This window comes from Cornus florida, unplaced genomic scaffold (genome assembly GCF_030987335.1).
Source record: "Cornus florida cultivar Cherokee Brave unplaced genomic scaffold, ASM3098733v1 CherokeeBrave_3.0.0_Hap2_Chr04, whole genome shotgun sequence".
Taxonomy (NCBI): Eukaryota; Viridiplantae; Streptophyta; class Magnoliopsida; order Cornales; family Cornaceae; genus Cornus; species Cornus florida.
The window spans coordinates 55,671,956-55,688,960 of NW_026775574.1; the positions used below are offsets into that span (position 1 = coordinate 55,671,956).

A 17,005-nucleotide genomic window follows, 5' to 3' on the forward strand; every position below is an offset into this window, starting at 1 on the left:
TTTCAGCCTCAACAGTTGGCGCCGTTTGTGAGAACGACAATTCCCTTATACTAATACTCAGTTGGATAGATACGTTTGCGATCCGGTATGGTCACCGAAGGAACACTGTTACAGGGATCTGGTCAAAAGGAAGAGTTGGGTGAAAACCTAGACATCCCAAATGACCAGGAGCGGCTTGCAGCGTTGGAACAACAGGTCCACACTCTGAATCAGGGTATGGACCAGTTGATCCAGCAAAATGTAGCAATCCTGCAACACTTTGTTCCACCGGTTCAACAGAACTTGCCACAACAAGATTTCTCGAACCTGAACAGAGGTAATGGGAATACTGAGGAACAGGATAATCATCCTCCTCGACATGAGACCGAAGTGGAACAAAGCCAGGTAGGGAAACAACATAGAGAAGTGATCCACCCATCTCTTCCCCGGAGTTCCCGACCTCATGAAAACACAACTGTCGTTGAAAAGACAGAGGAGATTTCCCATGCTGACCCAGAGATACAAGATCTCAAGGCAAAGATGGACGATGTGATGCAGGCCATAAAGGGAAAAGGTATTGCAGCCATAGATAGTTTGGTGTAGAAGACCAACTTGCCGTTCAGCCCCTCAATTATGAAGTGCCCTTTACCAAGCAAATTTAGAATGCCCTCAATTGAGAGTTTCGCCGGAACTAAAGATCCCATCGACCACTTGGAGACTTTTCAAGCGCTAATGCACCTGCACGCAATGCCAGATGAAATCATGTGCAGGGCTTTCCCAACAACTCTCAAAGGATCAGCACGAGTGTGGTTTAACAAGCTAAAGCCAGGGACCATCGAAACCTTTGAAGAATTGAGTAAACGTTTCATAGGACACTTCATTGCTGGCCAGAAGCATAGAAGGCCGGCTACCTACCTTCTTACTGTAAAGCAGCAGAAAGGAGAGTCACTGCGAGACTATATTGGTTGTTTCAATACGGAAATGTTGCAGGTGGAGGAAGCGGATGGCAAGGTGGCCTTAGCCGCCTTTATGGGAGGACTCCAAACCTCAAGATTCCTCTTCTCTTTATCAGAAGAACCTCCTACCAATATGGCCGAGCTACTGGTTCGAGCTAAAAAACATATGAATGCTGAAGATGCAATGATGGCAAGAAAGGGGAAAGAAGGAGATGATAAGAAGGCAGACAAGAAAAGGCTGGCTCTGACAACCAAAGATGAAAAGGAAACCAAGTATAAGAAACCCATGATCAACCAGAATGAAAGGGCATCTTGCTATAAGAGCACGGAGAAATATACAAATTACACCCCTTTAAATATGCCGATAGATCAAGTTTTTCTACAGATCCAGGATGAACCATATCTGAAGTGGCCACCAAAGTTGAAGTCAGACCCGGCGAGGAGACCTCGTGATAAGTACTGTAGGTTTCATAAAGACCATGGGCATGCCACGAAGGATTGCTTCGACCTCTAGGATCAGATTGAGACTTTGATCCGAAGGGGGCACATACGAAAGTTTATTATGGGGAATGACAGAACCAATGTTAATCCACTAAGAGTAGGCCGAGATAACCGTCTCCCTGATTAACAACTAATGGGAGAAATCAGGGTCATAGCTGGGGGATGTACAGGTGGTGGAGAATCAAGCTCAGCCCGTAAGGCCTATGCCAGGAGAATGCGAAACTCATCTGAAGTTTGTGAAGTTGGAATACAGAATCCACACTGAAAAATGCCATGTCTAGGTGATCCTGCTATCACATTCTCAGATGAAGATATTGAGGACGTGAAACAACCCCATGACAACCCTCTTGATGTCACTATGATGATCGCTAATTATACTACTCGACGGATCTTGGTGGATAATGGAAGTTTAGCTAATATCATTTTCCTTGATGCATTCAGCAAAATGAATATTGGTAAGGAGAAACTCAGACCTACCAGATCACCATTGGTGGGATTCACGGGAGATAAGGTCTACCCTCTAGGACCGGTCATTCTTCCTGTCACTACAGGAACCAGCCCGAAACAAGTTACTGTTATGGTAGACTTCTTGGTGGTGGATTGCCCATCTGCTTACAATGTTATCCTAGGAAGAACTACCTTAAACTCGATGAGGGCGATCATTTCGACTTATCACCTCTTGATGCGTTTCCCTACAGAGCATGGCATAGGTGAATTAAGAGGAGATCAGACCACTGCCAGAGAATGTTATGTTGCGTCTTTCAGAGAAAAGAAGCAGCAAGAGGCTTTGGTTGTTAAAGAAATTAAAGAATAGGAACAGGATCGAGCCAAGCCAATTGAGGACCTGGTGGAGATATGCTTAAATGACAGTGACGTGACAAAAAAGGTGAAGATAGGGTCTCTACTCCCCTTAGACTTCATGAATACTCTTGTACAGTTCCTCAGACAGAATCAAGATGTGTTCGCATGGTCACATGAAGACATGCTTGGTATTGATCCAGCTACGATCAAGCATCGATTAAACACGGATCCCATAGTCAAACCTATCAGGCAAAAACGAAGAACATTTGCTGCGGAAAGGAACATGGCTATATCAAAGGAGGTGAACAAGCTTCTGAAAGCTGATTTCATCCAAGAGGTTAGTTATCCCGACTGGTTGGCCAATGTTGTTTTGGTGAAAAAGGCCAATGGAAAATGGAGGTTGTACGTAGACTTTACCGATTTAAATAAGGCGTGCCCTAAAGATAGCTTCCCTCTGCCAAGAATCGACATGTTAGTAGAAGGAACGGCGGGCTATAAGCTGCTTAGTTTTATGGATGCATATTCAGGATATGACCAAATCTTAATGCACCCACCAGTTAGAGAAAAGACCTCTTTTGTCACGGACAGAGGTTTGTACTGCTACAAGGTGATGTCTTTTGGGCTAAAAAATGCTGGTGCAACATACCAGCGGCTAGTCAACTTGATGTTCAAGAATCAAATCGGAAGGAATATGGAGGTATATGTGGATGATATGTTGGTAAAAAGCTTGAAAGCTCAAGACCACCTAGCTGATCTACAGGAGACATTCCAAGTCCTCAGGAAACACCAAATGAAACTCAACCCAGACAAATGTGCCTTTGGTGTTTCCTCAGGGAAATTCCTTGGTTACATGGTAAGCAGGAGAGGGATAGAGGCCAACCCCGAGAAAATCCAAGCAATTCTCAACATGCGGTCTCCAGCATCGACTAAGGAACTTTAAAGATTGACAGGAAGAATCGCCGCTCTGAACAAGTTGATTTCCAGGGCAACAGATAGATGCCTGCCTTTCTTTCGTGTGCTCAGGAAAGCTTTTTCGTGGACACCTGAGTGTGAGCAAGCTTTCACAGAGCTGAAAGAGTATCTCACTTCACCACCTTTACTATCACGGGCAATGCAAGGAGAGCAGTTGTATTTGTACTTGGCGGTTTCTCCATCGGCAGTAAGTTCAGCCTTAGTCCACGAAGAGGATGGAATCCAGAAGCCAGTATATTATACTAGCCGGGCATTCAGAGGGGCAGAAGAGAGGTACCCAAGGATAGAAAAGTTGGCCCTTGCCCTAGTTGTCTCTGCAAGGAAACTCAGGCTTTACTTCCAAACGCATACCATAGTAGTATTGACAGACCAGCCACTTAGGCAGGTCATCCGCAAACCTGATACTTCAAGGCGACTCATAAAGTGGTCGGTAGAACTTGGAGAGTTTGATATCCAATACAAACCCAGAACGGCCTTAAAAGCTCAGGTACTAGCAGATGTTATAGCAGAATTCACACCAGAAGATGGGCACGAGTATGATGTAGATAAACAAGAAGAAACTGAATCTACTTGGATAATGTATGTGGATGGATCGGTCAACGCCCGTGCGAGTGGGGCGGGGCTAGTACTTGTTTCCCCAGAGGGGGAATACATCAAATATGCCCTCAGATTTGGGTTTAAAGCAACCAACAATGAAGCGGAATATGAAGCTCTCCTAGCAGGCCTCAGGATGGCTAAAGCCCTAGAATTGAGCGACTAATAGCGTATACTGATTCTCAATTAATAACTGGACAAGTCCAGGGGGAATATGAAGCAAAGGATGAGAAGATGAAAACCTATCTACATAAGATAGAAGATATCAAAGGCTTCTTTAAGAAGTTCTCCATTCATCAGATTCCCAGAGAAGATAATGGTCAAGCAGACGCCTTAGCCCGACTAGCAACCGCAGAGGAGGATAAAGATATACATGTGGAACATTTGGATGAGCCTAGCACAGTTTGGGATTGGCCACATAGAATACACCAGGTGATCCAAGGCATGGAATGGGCAAAACCCATTATCAGGTACATAGAGAACGAAGAGCTACCCCAAGATCGCATGGAAACACGAAAGATCAGGATGCGTGCAGCAAAATATTCCCTCATTGATGGGGTTCTCTACAAGAAGGGATTTTATTTACCCTACTTACGTTGTGTTTCCATTGATGAAGCAAACTACATTTTAAAAGACATACATGAAGGCCTTTGTGGGAACCATGCTGGGGCAGGTCATTAGCACATAAGGCTATCCGACAAGGATACTTTTGGCCTACTATGAAGAAAGATGCACTTGATTTGGTGAGAAAATATGACAAGTGCCAGAGATTCGCCAATGTCCGAAAACGACCCGCAGAAGAGTTAACCCCTCTTACAGGGCCGTGGCCTTTTGCCCAGTGGGGAACGGATCTCATCGGTCCTTTACCACCAATGAATGGACAAACTAAATACGCAATTGTGGCTATTGATTACTTCACCAAATGGGTGGAAGCTGAACCATTAGCTAGTATTGGAGCAAATGAGGTAAAGAAGTTTTTCTGGAAGACAATAATCTACAGGTTCGGAGCACCAAGGGTGATTGTGACAGATAATGGGAAGCAGTTTGAAAGTGAGAAGTTCCTTGATTTTTGTAATGAGCTTGGAATTAAGGTTCATTTTTCTTCCCCTGCCCATCCCTAAGCCAATGGGCAAGTTGAGGTCACAAATCGGACAATACTGAAGATGATCAAGACCCGTCTAGAAAAAGCCAAGGGTTTGTGGCCTGAACAAATGCCCAGAGTCTTATGGGCCTATCGCACTACTGTGAGAACCCCTACAGGGGAGACCCCTTTTGGGTTAGCTTTTAGAAGTGAAGCAGCAATCCCAGTAGAATCCAAAGTTGCCACCTTCAGAACCAAGTATTTTGAACCTCAACAGAACGGGATGGAGCTACGGGTAAACTTAGACCTGATAGAAGAAAAAAAAGAGCAGGCCTAACTTAAGGTTGCAGCTTACCAACGAATGGTATCCAAGTACTACAATGCCCGAGTCAAGCTAAGGAGGTTCGAGCCAAGAGACCTGGTGCTTCACGAGGTTACCCCGGCTACTAAGGAAAAGGGGGAAGGAAAGTTAGCTCCCAACTGGGAAGGTCCCTATCGAGTAACCCAGTGCAATAGACCGGGGACGTATTGGTTAGAGACACTGGGTGGAAGCCAACTTCCTCACGCGTGGAATGCAGAACATTGGAGGAAGTATTACCAATAGGTACTTATGCCAGGCTATTATCTCACTTTTAAAGTGATAGCATGTTTTTAGCTTTAATAAAGCGGACTAGTGTTTAATGAATGCTGGTGATCGACTATCGAATATTATTTTCGATAAGTTTTTAATAAAATAGTTATTCGTTGTTATTTCACGTGTTTCTACTGCTGACGACATTACTATTGAATTTAATAAGTTATGAAAGGACTAGTAATATGTTAAGTCCATTTCTGTATTAAAAGAGATGACTAACATTTCCTTATTAAAGGACGAGCTGAGTGAAGCTCGAAAAAACAAGTTCCTTCAGGAGAAGGACAGGCTGAGTGAAGCCTGAAAAAGTATTTGGATATTTCTTTAAACAAAGATGTGTTCAATATCATAAAGAGAGAGCCTAATCAATAGAAAAGGAAATTCGGTGTAAGGACATAATAAATATGGTGCAACATCATGTCAAAAGCAATACAACTATTTGCTGAATTAAGAGATATTCTGAAAAAGTTTTAAAGGATCGACATACTAAAAAGCAAAATACCTAACATATATGGGATTACTACTACAGAGCTCAATCTTCCTCTTCGCTCCCGTCCAGAATATCATACATGGAAAAATCTATATCCGGACGATCTTTGCTGACAAGAGCTTTGAACCGGTCAAAACCATCACAGCAAGCCTTGCCTACGAGCACCTTGAACTCATTAGAATTTTTAAATCTCTCCACAGCAGCTAACCTTTCAAGTTCCAGCTTATCAGAGTATTCTTTGGTAAGTTTTACTTTCTCATCTTGAAAGCTCAATTTGGCATTAGCCAAGTCAACTTCTTTATTTTTAAGTTTTGAAGTAACATCTTCGTATTTAGCTTTGAGGGAAGCTATCTCTAGGGAAAGTTTCTCGTATTCATTTACAATGGCAACAGAGTAGGTAGTGCCCTATCAATCAAAAAATAAATAAATAATAAATAGTTAAAAGAAAAGGATGCACATGACAAGAGTAAAGTCATACCTGGCTAACTAGATGAAGAAAGTTCCGTGAAAGTTCAGATGCGGGCAAGTTCTGTAATTTGACCACGTCATCCTTTACCACCATTTTATGTAACTTATCATATACGACATTAGCTTTATCAAGAGTTGATTCCCCTTGGGAAAAGGTTTGGTTGGTGGAAGTCGATACCGAGCCAAAACTCTCGAAACTCGAAGGAACCCCACCAAATTTGCCGAAACCTAAAGACGTAGGAGTAGGACCTAATAACACTCCAGAGCTTGAAGATTTACCATGACTTTCCTCTCCTACCCTTCGTAATTTTTTGGAAGCAGGAGTAGAGGGAAGATTACATGACCGGACTTGGGCCAGAAGCTTTTTACTAAGTTTCATGCCTACACCACAAGTAAAAAAGTGATAAGGAAAAATGCAAAATTAATGTTACTTAGTAAGTTTATATATGGGTACCTTCGTTTTTCTTACCTTTCTCTAAATAGGTGGGAGTTGTGATTGAGCTAGTAGCTCGTACATACAATTCTAGAGCTTCCTCCATCATAAGATCACTAAAGGTCTTCACTGGGTGAGCAAGGGCGTTACCAACATATTCTTTTTCTTGGGCTGAGAGAGCTAGTTTCTCCTTAAAGTCTAAAAAATGGAGTTGTAAGTCGCAATTCTCTAATTTTTTTTTTTTTTTTTAAAAAAAAGAAGTTCAAAAATTACTGTTCCCTTGGGAACAGTGGGGGGGCAAAAAAAAAACAAAAAAGTTCAAAAATTACTGTTCATGGAACAGTATCCCGCGGTACTGTTCCCTCGGGAACAGTGCCGGGGGCAAAATGATAATAATAATAATTTATGCGTACTGTTCACATGAACAGTACCACGGGAATAGTACCGGCGGTACTGTTCACAGGGTTTTAAAAAAAAAAAAAAAAAATGTTTTGCGAGTACTGTTCACAGGTTAAAATAATAATAATAATAATAATAAATATATTGCGAGTACTGTTCACATGAATAGTACCCGTGAGAATAGTACCTGCGGGTACTATTCACAGGTAAAATATATATATATATATATATTGCGAGTACTGTTCACATGAATAGTACCCACGGGAATAGTACCCATGGGTACTGTTCACAGGTTAAAAATAATAATAATAAAAATAATAATAATAATAAATTGTATATATATACATACATTGTTATATATTGTACCAACAGGGTGTGAATTACTCCAAACACTGGGAAAATTCCCGTATGCACCGGAAATAAAAAAGAAACAACTCTTCCAACCTTTATTATTTTTTGGAGCTGCAACAATGAGGAATATCTTCCTTAATCGACACTGAAAGTACCAAAAGTTATCCTTTTTCTTCTTGGGATAATAAAAATTCAAGAATTGATTTACGGTTAGACGACCATTGCCACACCTTCCCCAAACAATCAAACAGCCTATAATAATTCTCCAGGCATTAGGGGCAATTTGAGAAGGAGCTATCTTTAGATAAGAAAGAATTTCTTCTACAAATGGATGAATCGAAAAACGCAAGCCCGCAGCAAAAGTTGACTCGAAAAAGCATACCTCGCCCAAACGGATAGAAGAACATCTATCTTCTGGGTTGGGTTTGTGAAGGTGAATGGATGGAGGAATGGAATATTTAAATCTACAAGTCTGTAAATTCTCATCCTTAATTAAAGATTCTCCTTCACGTGGAGGTTGCTTGAAAAAAGCAGTCCTTGGTCTTGAGGAGTAATCAGCACCAGCTTCGTCAGCATAATCAAGATCAAGTTCATCAACACTTTCAGAGGTTGAGTTTTCAGATGAAGATTCACTATTCAAGTTATTTTCCTGTACAAACATGATAAAATAGTGGATATCGCGAAAATATCTAAACCACTTAGGAATTACACCGATAACCCGGTAGAAACGACTTGACCCAATTACGTATCTACAACGATCCACAAAAAACTCACAGTTAGGATCCAGTTTAAAGGATTTCAGACAAAAAAGAAAAAGGAGGTAAACAAATAAATAAATATATATTTATTTATAGGAAAGTAACAATGAAGTTCTTGTAAAGGAGTCCTACTACAATATGAAAGGGCTTGTAGTAAAAAGGAAACAAATAAAATATACAAAGTATTTCCTTGGTCCAAAACGTACCCGGAAATAGGGGGCAACTGATAGGGAAAAATAACCCTAACCTACCTTGACCTAACGACAGAGGTAATTAAGTATTGACTCGCCAGACCTCTTCAACCCTCGGGCGATAATATCTCGTTATCAAGGATAACCATTTCTATTAGATATAAATGATGGAAAATCGTATGGATTTGTCATAGGGTAAGTTCAAATCTTATCAAGGATAAGATATCCACGGGATAAGCTCCATGGGCTAAGGACGATGAAATTCCCTTATCAAGAATAAGGGAAGTGACTATAAATACGAAGACGACTCGGGAATAAGGTACACAAAAAATATCTCCTACTAGAGAGATTACGATAAAAAATTCTTTCTCTAAATCCTACTAACTTGATCATCGGAGGGTCAACGACCGGCACCACACCGATGTTTGACTTTGCCATCCTTATTTTGCAGAAAATGGTGTCATACCAGGCCGCGGCGAATTTCAGCCTCAACAATATATATATATATATAATTTAGTAGATTTGGTCTTCCACAATCTTACTACTAAAAATAAATATAAAAAAAAAGTAGTTCATTTCCATCTCGACTGATCAGGTGGTTGGGTACTCAATAGATTCTTTTCTTGCAGGTAGGTTCCACCAAGACGACAGAAAGAAATGGATAATGCGACTCTATTCGACAACATGTTTTGATTACGCTTTCCCATGCCGTTGAAGTAGCGAGCAAGGGGATCAACTCAAGGTAACAAAAGAGGGGGCAAGTTTTCCTCCTTCCTCTCTCTAGTGCTAAGCAAAAGGATCGGTTCAAGGTAACACACACATCGTTTAAGTTGGGAGTGCAATTCGAAAGCAAAATTTCAAGAACGAACTTCTTAAATCGGCTCAAGATAACACACGTACTATTCAAGTCAGGAGTGCAATTCGAAAACGAAATTTCAAGAACTTACTTCTTAAATCTTTACCAACACTGAGATGCCCTAGGAGAAAATAGTGCCTTGTACCATGATTGAGTTACTTAACTTGCTTTTAATTATCGAAAAAATTAAATTATTAATTTCTTTTAGATCACATGGACCATTAATTTTTTGATGAATTATAAAGTTTGAAGAATTGGTGCCAATTCATGGGCCAGTTTGGGCTTGGGCCAGTTCCAAGCCATTAGGTCTATGTGGACACACCAGCCGGCCTAGGGTTTTAAGATGTAAATGCCAAAAGACCCTTAATTAGTAGTTACTTCAAAACTTAGCAGTTAACTTTCTGGTTATAAAAAAATTAAAAACACTTTTAGCAATTTAATCATTAATGTAACTTGCACAATGTTTGACAAGCCTTAAATCTTCATATACATGGAATAGTGGCCATGAACATAAGCCCTGTAGGTTGCACCAATACCATTAGATGCCCAGAACATGTAAATAAGAAAGTGGAAAAGGCTGGTGGTTTCGCTAGCGCGTCGGTGGTTAATGTGAACCATGGTGATTGCCATTTGCAAAACAGAATTGCTAAGATTAGTGAGAGGAGAAGCAGAAAGAGAAGATATATATTAATAGTGGTGGGTGTGGATGGTAATGGTATGAGTTTGAGGAGTAGCTGCTGGTTTTAAGGTTTTATATACTAGTGAATGTGGATGGGTCTGGGCTCTGAGCAATTGCCCTAAAATTTACCAAGAACCAGTTATGCCTATAAACGCGGATTCTTTTCCAACTACTACTTTTTTAAAATAATAATAATAATAATACTCCGAGTAAAATTTTGGAGGTTGACCAGAAATTTCTTGGGATTCTGGGAAGTAGATGGAAAATGCAGGGCGTGTCCTTTTCTCTCTCGGATTTTTGTAAAAAAAAAAAAAAAAAAAGAAGAAGAAGAAGAAGAAGAAGCAACAGTAGGCCTTTTTTCACCCAGATACGGAAACAATGTTTATGAACTACTCCAATTAGACTGTTTTTCCTTTATATATGTTTATTATATTATTTATTTATTTTTTTGGTAGGAAATAGATTGTGCATTTCCTTCTTTTTATTCCACGGGATAGAAGAGAAGAGTCCCTTAAGGGTCCGTTTGCACCAATATAAAAAAATTAAAAACACTTTTAGCAGTTTAATCTAACTTGCATAATGTTTGACAAGTCTTAAATCTTAATGAAAGATGTATACATGCACATATACTGATGAGCGCTGAAAAGTGCGCAATTAAACCCCTTAAGCTCGAGTATTTTAGAACCTTTATCTATCTTATTTTCCCGTCTTAGACTAATTTTATGTTATTTCCTTTTTCAGGCGTTTATCCCAAAAATAAGTTAATTCAACCAAATAAGAGCTTAAAAGAAGTTATCTAAAGTTAAATGGAATAAATGAGCAAATTGGAAGCAGAATGAAGCAAAGTGTGAAAAATCGGCATGTTCAATCGATCTCAACATCACTTCGATCGATCAGAGCAAGATCGATCTGGACACTTCAAGATGGTTCCAAGCCCTTGTCCTTATCCAAAAGATTTCACAATGTTCGATCGATCCAACTTCTCTTCGATCGATCAAAAATATTCGATCTTATCCACACCTACCACCCCACCTACCACTTTTGTCTCTTTCCTAAAATATTTCATAGATTTGTCTTTATTCAAAAAGGCGCCGCCAAGGATAGATCGATCTCTGCAGCATTCGATGGATCTCACCAATGTTCGATCGATCTCAACACAGTTCGATCGATCGAACCTGCTCAAGTCCGAAAAAAAAAAAAAAATTTCAGCTCATTAAAAGTTGGCTCGTGGTGCAATAATTGCAAAACCCTAGTGTACGAATCCAAACCATTGGGTGTGACACTTGAGCCTCTTGCATAAGGATTTTGAGTCATTTTAAGAGAATAATCTTGATATCTTCAATACACATTCATATCATCTATCTTGGAGAAGAGACTAGAGATTAGAGAGCTTTTGCACATCTTTGGGAGTTCTTTCATTCTTCTAGGGTTTTCATCAAGAAGGAGGTCATTCATATCATGGAGATAGCCCTTGAGGGTTGGATGACTACTTCAATAAGTGGCTAGACATCTACTTTGGGCTAGAGTAGCCCTTAAGTTTGCTTCCTAGACTTAGTGCTTTGTATATTTTTGGGGATTTACTTGTAACAAATGTTTTGATCTTGGATTTATATATATATCTTGTGGTTTCTACTTGATATGTATGGATTAATGCTTCCAATTGATTATCTATTTCTACTCATATATCTATGTATGCTAGAATGGATGATTCATGTGCTTTTCTCTAGATTTAATGGAATTTATGCATATCTATGTGTATGGATGAAGCTAATTTAGTGATGATCAAAATATAGTGCTTAATTGAACACTCTTACAATTTATTTGATGGTTCACACTTGTTTCTTGATGGATTGTGCCACACTTTTAGCTTACTTAGTTTAATTTCCATGTGTTTAGTGTAGTTGCTTTAGATTCATGGATAGGTGGACCATCTATTCTTGTTCCTTGGTGTTCCATACTTGTGAGTGCAAAGGGTGTATGCCTCTAGATAGTTGTGTGTGCATAAATTGTGCTTTCATTGAATGGATTGTGGTTTCATTAGATAGGTTGTGCTTTCCATTTGAATTGGCTAGATAATTTATTCGTATTTGTCATCCATGCCTAGTTTCAATTAATATCACACACACACACAAGATACAATTCTATTTCCCCATTGATATACAATTGCTAGTGTCTAGTGAAGTCAAGCTTAGTGGTGAGGTCTAGTACCCCAAGTCCTCTCCTCCATATCTTTTTCTCTTTTTTCTAAATCGTTACTTTTACTTGCTTTAATTTCAATTGCATTGTAGTTTAATCAACCAAACAAACTAACTTTTTGATCATTCGACCTACTAACCCTATATATTGTTTTCATTGCAAATACGCCCACAATCCCTTGGGATGATCCCTACTCATCCTAGCTATATTTTTAGTTAGGGGATGTAGTGGCATTTATAAATTTAAAACTTGGCCAATTGCACATACACACTATCTTTTGCACATCTTTAGACGTTGGTGCGACGATAACACCAAGTTTTTGGCGCCATTGCCAGGGATGAATTGGCAACGCCGTATTTCTTCGGAAACAAATAAGAATTAGTACTCTTTTGATCATGTCTTTACTTTATTTTATTTTTGTTACTTATTGTGTTTGTTCTTATTTCATTAGGTGAATTGAGCAAGGAAATCGAGCAAAGGAAGCAAGGAAGTCAAGTGAAGCTAAGCAAAAGCAAAAAGGGATTAAAATCTAAAAAGTTGCAAAGCATAGCAAGGCTTAAAATTTAAAAATCGAATTGAAGTTACTTAAGGACCCTTTGTGAGATCTTTCTAACTCAATCTCTAGTTAAATCGCCGGCCCGTGTGGTGGCATGTTTTTACTTTCCTAGATAGATTGTGAGCCCGCAAAGAGGCAATTTACTTTTCTTTGCATATTATTCAAACATGGGAGTATGGGATCGTCATATGTGGAGATTAGTTGATTGATTTGTTGTGGGGGTGAAGTGATTGTTATTTGCTTGCTATTTGTTTTGCTAGTGCATGCATAGTCGTTGGTTATTGAACCCTACTCTCGTCCCTTCTAATTTGCATCTTGAATCAATTGTTCGTAATCCTAGGGGAAGAAGTAATTATCATCACTTCATTTCATCAATGGAGGAGCAACATGAGGACCGTGTGGAGGACCTTGGTTGAGTAGACCAACAAGGTATCCTCTACCCTAATGTGCATCATGATAATAATTAAGTACCATTAGGCATGCCAAGACCATTCATTCCACCACAACAACAAGGCCAAGTTCCATTGGGAATGACTCGGCCAATTTATGATCCACAACCTCCCATTATGCAAGGCAACCAAGGTGTTCGAGTAGCACCACCGATTGTAAATCTACCTATTGCTTTAAGAGACCATTATGTGCCCAATGAATACAATGCACCCACATGCATTCAACTGCCCCCATTTAGAGCACATCATTATGAAATTAAACCACAAACTATTCAAATGCTTTCTAACTATCATGGACTTCCAAGTGAAGAACCTTATAAGCATTTGGATGAGTTTCTTGAAGTGTGTTCCACCGTGAGATACACAAACATGCCAGAAGAAGTTTCAAGGCTTAAACTCTTTCTTTTTACCCTTAAAGATAAGGTAAAATATTGGTTCAACAATCTTAGACCTTTTTCGATAACTTCTTAGGCAGAAATGCAACAAGAGTTCTTGAAGAAGTACTACCTGGTTTCTAAGACCAATGCCACGAGAACTTCCATTCGTGAATTTTCTCAAAGGGTTGGGGAAATGTTTCATGAGGCATGGGAAAGGTTTAATGAATTGCTTAGGAAGTGCCCACATCATGACATACCTAAGTGGCAACTAATTTAATATTTCTTTGAAAGTTTACCGGATAGTCACAAGGGTATGGTTGATGCATCTATGGTTGGCTCTTATCTTATCAAGCATAAGGATGATGTGTGGTGTGTTTATAAAAGCATGAGTGAAAATTCAATACATAGATCCTTATCTTCTAAAAATGGTAGAAACTTAGGTGGAAGGAAGAATGTCGACTTATATCAAGTTGATAATTCCAATGACATAGCTGCCGAGATGAAATCCTTATCTCAAAGATTTGATTAATTATTGATCAATCAAAATTCGGCGAATCAAATGTCTTCCTCCCTTAATCATGATCATCATACATCTAATGAATCTTGTATAACTTGTTCAAGTGTCTTGCATTTTACTTCCAATTGTCCTTATAGACATGTGCCAAGCGAGCATCATGAGCAAGTCAATGCGACATTTGTCAACCAAGGGAATAATCCCTATGGCACTCATTACAATTCAAGTTGGAGGAACCATCCAAACTTCTCTTGGAAAAGCAAAGGGGGAGGCTTAAAGCCTCCCCAAGGTGGTTTTTAAGGAAAGTATATTTCACCTCCAATGCAAAGCCAAGGTTCCCAAGGTTTTAGATCATTATTTCAATCGCATGGTAATCAATTCTCTAATTCTCATTTTCCTAACCAATCATCATATTCTCAAATTCTAGGAGTCCCGCTTTTGAAGAAAAAGTGTTGACCGCTCTAGGCACTCTAGAGACGAACACTCAATTGTTTCATTCTCATTCTCAATCCATTGCTAAGCTAGCTAGTATGTTGAATGCTAGAGAGAAAGGGAACATGCCTCTAAATGCCCCACCAAAGCAACAATGTGTTGTGGAGACTCATTCCTCTTCGGAAGATCACACAATCGAACATGTTAATGCCCTCACAACCTTGAGAAGTGGGAGAATTATGAACAACCAAGTGAGTATGTCCAATGAAGAAAGTGAACCGGTGCAACCAAAAGTTGAAACCTGTCCCGTTTCACATTTTATTCTTCCTTTATTGTATATGTATGATCATGTTGAAAAAGTTGTCAAAAATGATTTGAAAGATGAATTGCAAAATGATTTTAAAAATTCTTGTGTTGAAAATGTTTCAAAGAAAGATTTTGAAAAAGCTTTTGAGCCTAAAGCTCCATTTCCGGATGCCTTGAAAGGATCAATTTCTATTGAAAAGCAAAAGACTAAAACCAATGAAATCATTGATGCGTTTAGGCAAGTGAAGATTAATCTTCCACTCTTGGATGCAATTAAGCAAATTCCTTCTTATGCCAAAATTTTGAAAGTTCTTTGCACCCAAAAGAGGAAGAACAAAAGCCAAGCACCAAGGAAAGTAGTGTTAACCAAGCAAGTGAGCTCCCTTTTACAACATAACACTCTCCCAAAATTCAAAGACCCCGGTTCACCTATTACATCTTGCATTATTAGTGACCATGTCATTAATCAGGCTCTTCTAGACTTAGGAGCAAGTGTCAACCTTCTTCCATATTCGGTATATGTTAAATTGGGTTTGGAAGACTTAAAACCGACTTCGGTAGTTTTACAACTTGCCGATCGATCCATCAAAAAGCCCCGGGGTATCATTGAGGATGTTTTGATTAAGATTGATAAATTTTTCTTCCCCGTTGATTTCGTTGTCATTGACACGGAACCGGTCCCAAATCCAAAGAGCCAAATTCTCGTTATCCTTGGCCGTCCCTTCTTGGCAACCGCGAATGCCAACATCAATTGTAGGACGGGAATAATGAAAATCTCATTTGGCCACATGAAAGTGAAGTTGAATATCTTTAATCTAACCCCGAATTCAATGGACAAACATGAAGAAGTGTGTGTTGTAAAAAGCTGTCTTGAAAATGAACTTGATAAAATTGAGTTTTTGCTTGGAAGTGGAAGTTCTAAGAGTTCATCTTCAAACTTGAATTCAAGAATTGTTGTTTCAAAACCAAGTGTTGAAAGGGTATGGAAGCCCAAAAGTTGCCTTTATAAAAGACCGTCAATGTTTTTTGAATCAAATCCAACAAGTTCTCTAGAGAACCATTTGTTGGGTGGGGTTTAAAGTGTTTTTCACCCCGTCAAGAAGGAGATGCATAACAAGATATTTGATCCGGGCTGAAAGAGCCCAATGTCTTACTTGAGATGTTAAAGACTAACAATACTTCGTAGGGTTTACAACCCTATTCCTTCCTCATTTCTATTTTATCTTTCATTTCTTGGGTCGTCTAGATATATTCTGGGTTCATACACATTGTTGGGGATTTTGGTTGAGAATGCCTGCACTTTCAGCATTGAACTTAGCATTTTTGTGTCTGTTTGATCGATCTCAAAAGAGGTTCAATTGATCGAACTTCATACCTGCATCATACCTGCATATTCCACCTCTCTGTCCTATCGTGCGAATCTATTCTAGATCGATCTGAAATTCCAAGATCGATCCAACTTCTTCTTGGATCGTTCTTCAGTTCTAACACTTAGAAATTTTTTGAACCTTGCATAAAACAGCTCTATGTCTAATCGTTCGAATTTGTCTGCAGGTTTTCACCTGTTCGATCGATCAAAGTATCTTCCAAATCGATCTTGGATTGATCGATTTGTGTTCCTTTATTGACTTTGACTTTAACTTTAACTGCATTTTGATTTTTAATGTTTATTTTGTTTTTATTTTCAAAAACCTCAAAAAGAGTTTTATTTTTACTTTTATTTTATTTTTCCAAAAATCCAAAAATATTTGGAATTTTGAATTTTTAATTCTTAAATATTCAAAATTTTAAAAAATATGTTTTACAAGGTTAGATCGATTTGAGTTCTTTTCAAATCGATCTATGTTCGATCGATCGTAGATTCTTCCAGATCAATCGAACAGGGCAGAGATCATTTTAAAAAAAAAGAAACCCTAGGGTCATTATTTCTATTTGGGCATCAATCTAAACCCTCATCACCTCCCACCACTATAACCCACCTTCCCAACCTTCGGCAAGTTTCCCGAGTGATGAGCGCTGAAAAGTACACTTTTAA

At 39.1% G+C, this 17,005-nt stretch overlaps 1 protein-coding gene and 1 pseudogene across 1 annotated transcript; one reads left to right on the forward strand and one right to left on the reverse strand.

Annotated features, from left to right (window-relative positions):
* The first annotated feature begins 642 nt into the window (after positions 1–642).
* LOC132304983 (uncharacterized) lies at positions 643–1,449 on the forward strand. The gene has a single exon (XM_059802677.1). The coding sequence runs from the start codon at positions 643–645 to the stop codon at positions 1,447–1,449; it is 807 nt and encodes a 268-aa protein (XP_059658660.1).
* Positions 1,450–13,875: 12,426 nt separating this feature from the next.
* Positions 13,876–13,973, reverse strand: LOC132305808 (small nucleolar RNA R71; annotated as a pseudogene).
* Positions 13,974–17,005: the final 3,032 nt, after the last annotated feature.

What these genes read in the sequence shown, in the direction of transcription:
- LOC132304983 (XM_059802677.1), top strand. Translation starts at nt 643, where the DNA reads ATGCCCTCAATTGAGAGTTTCGCCGGAACTAAAGATCCCATCGACCAC.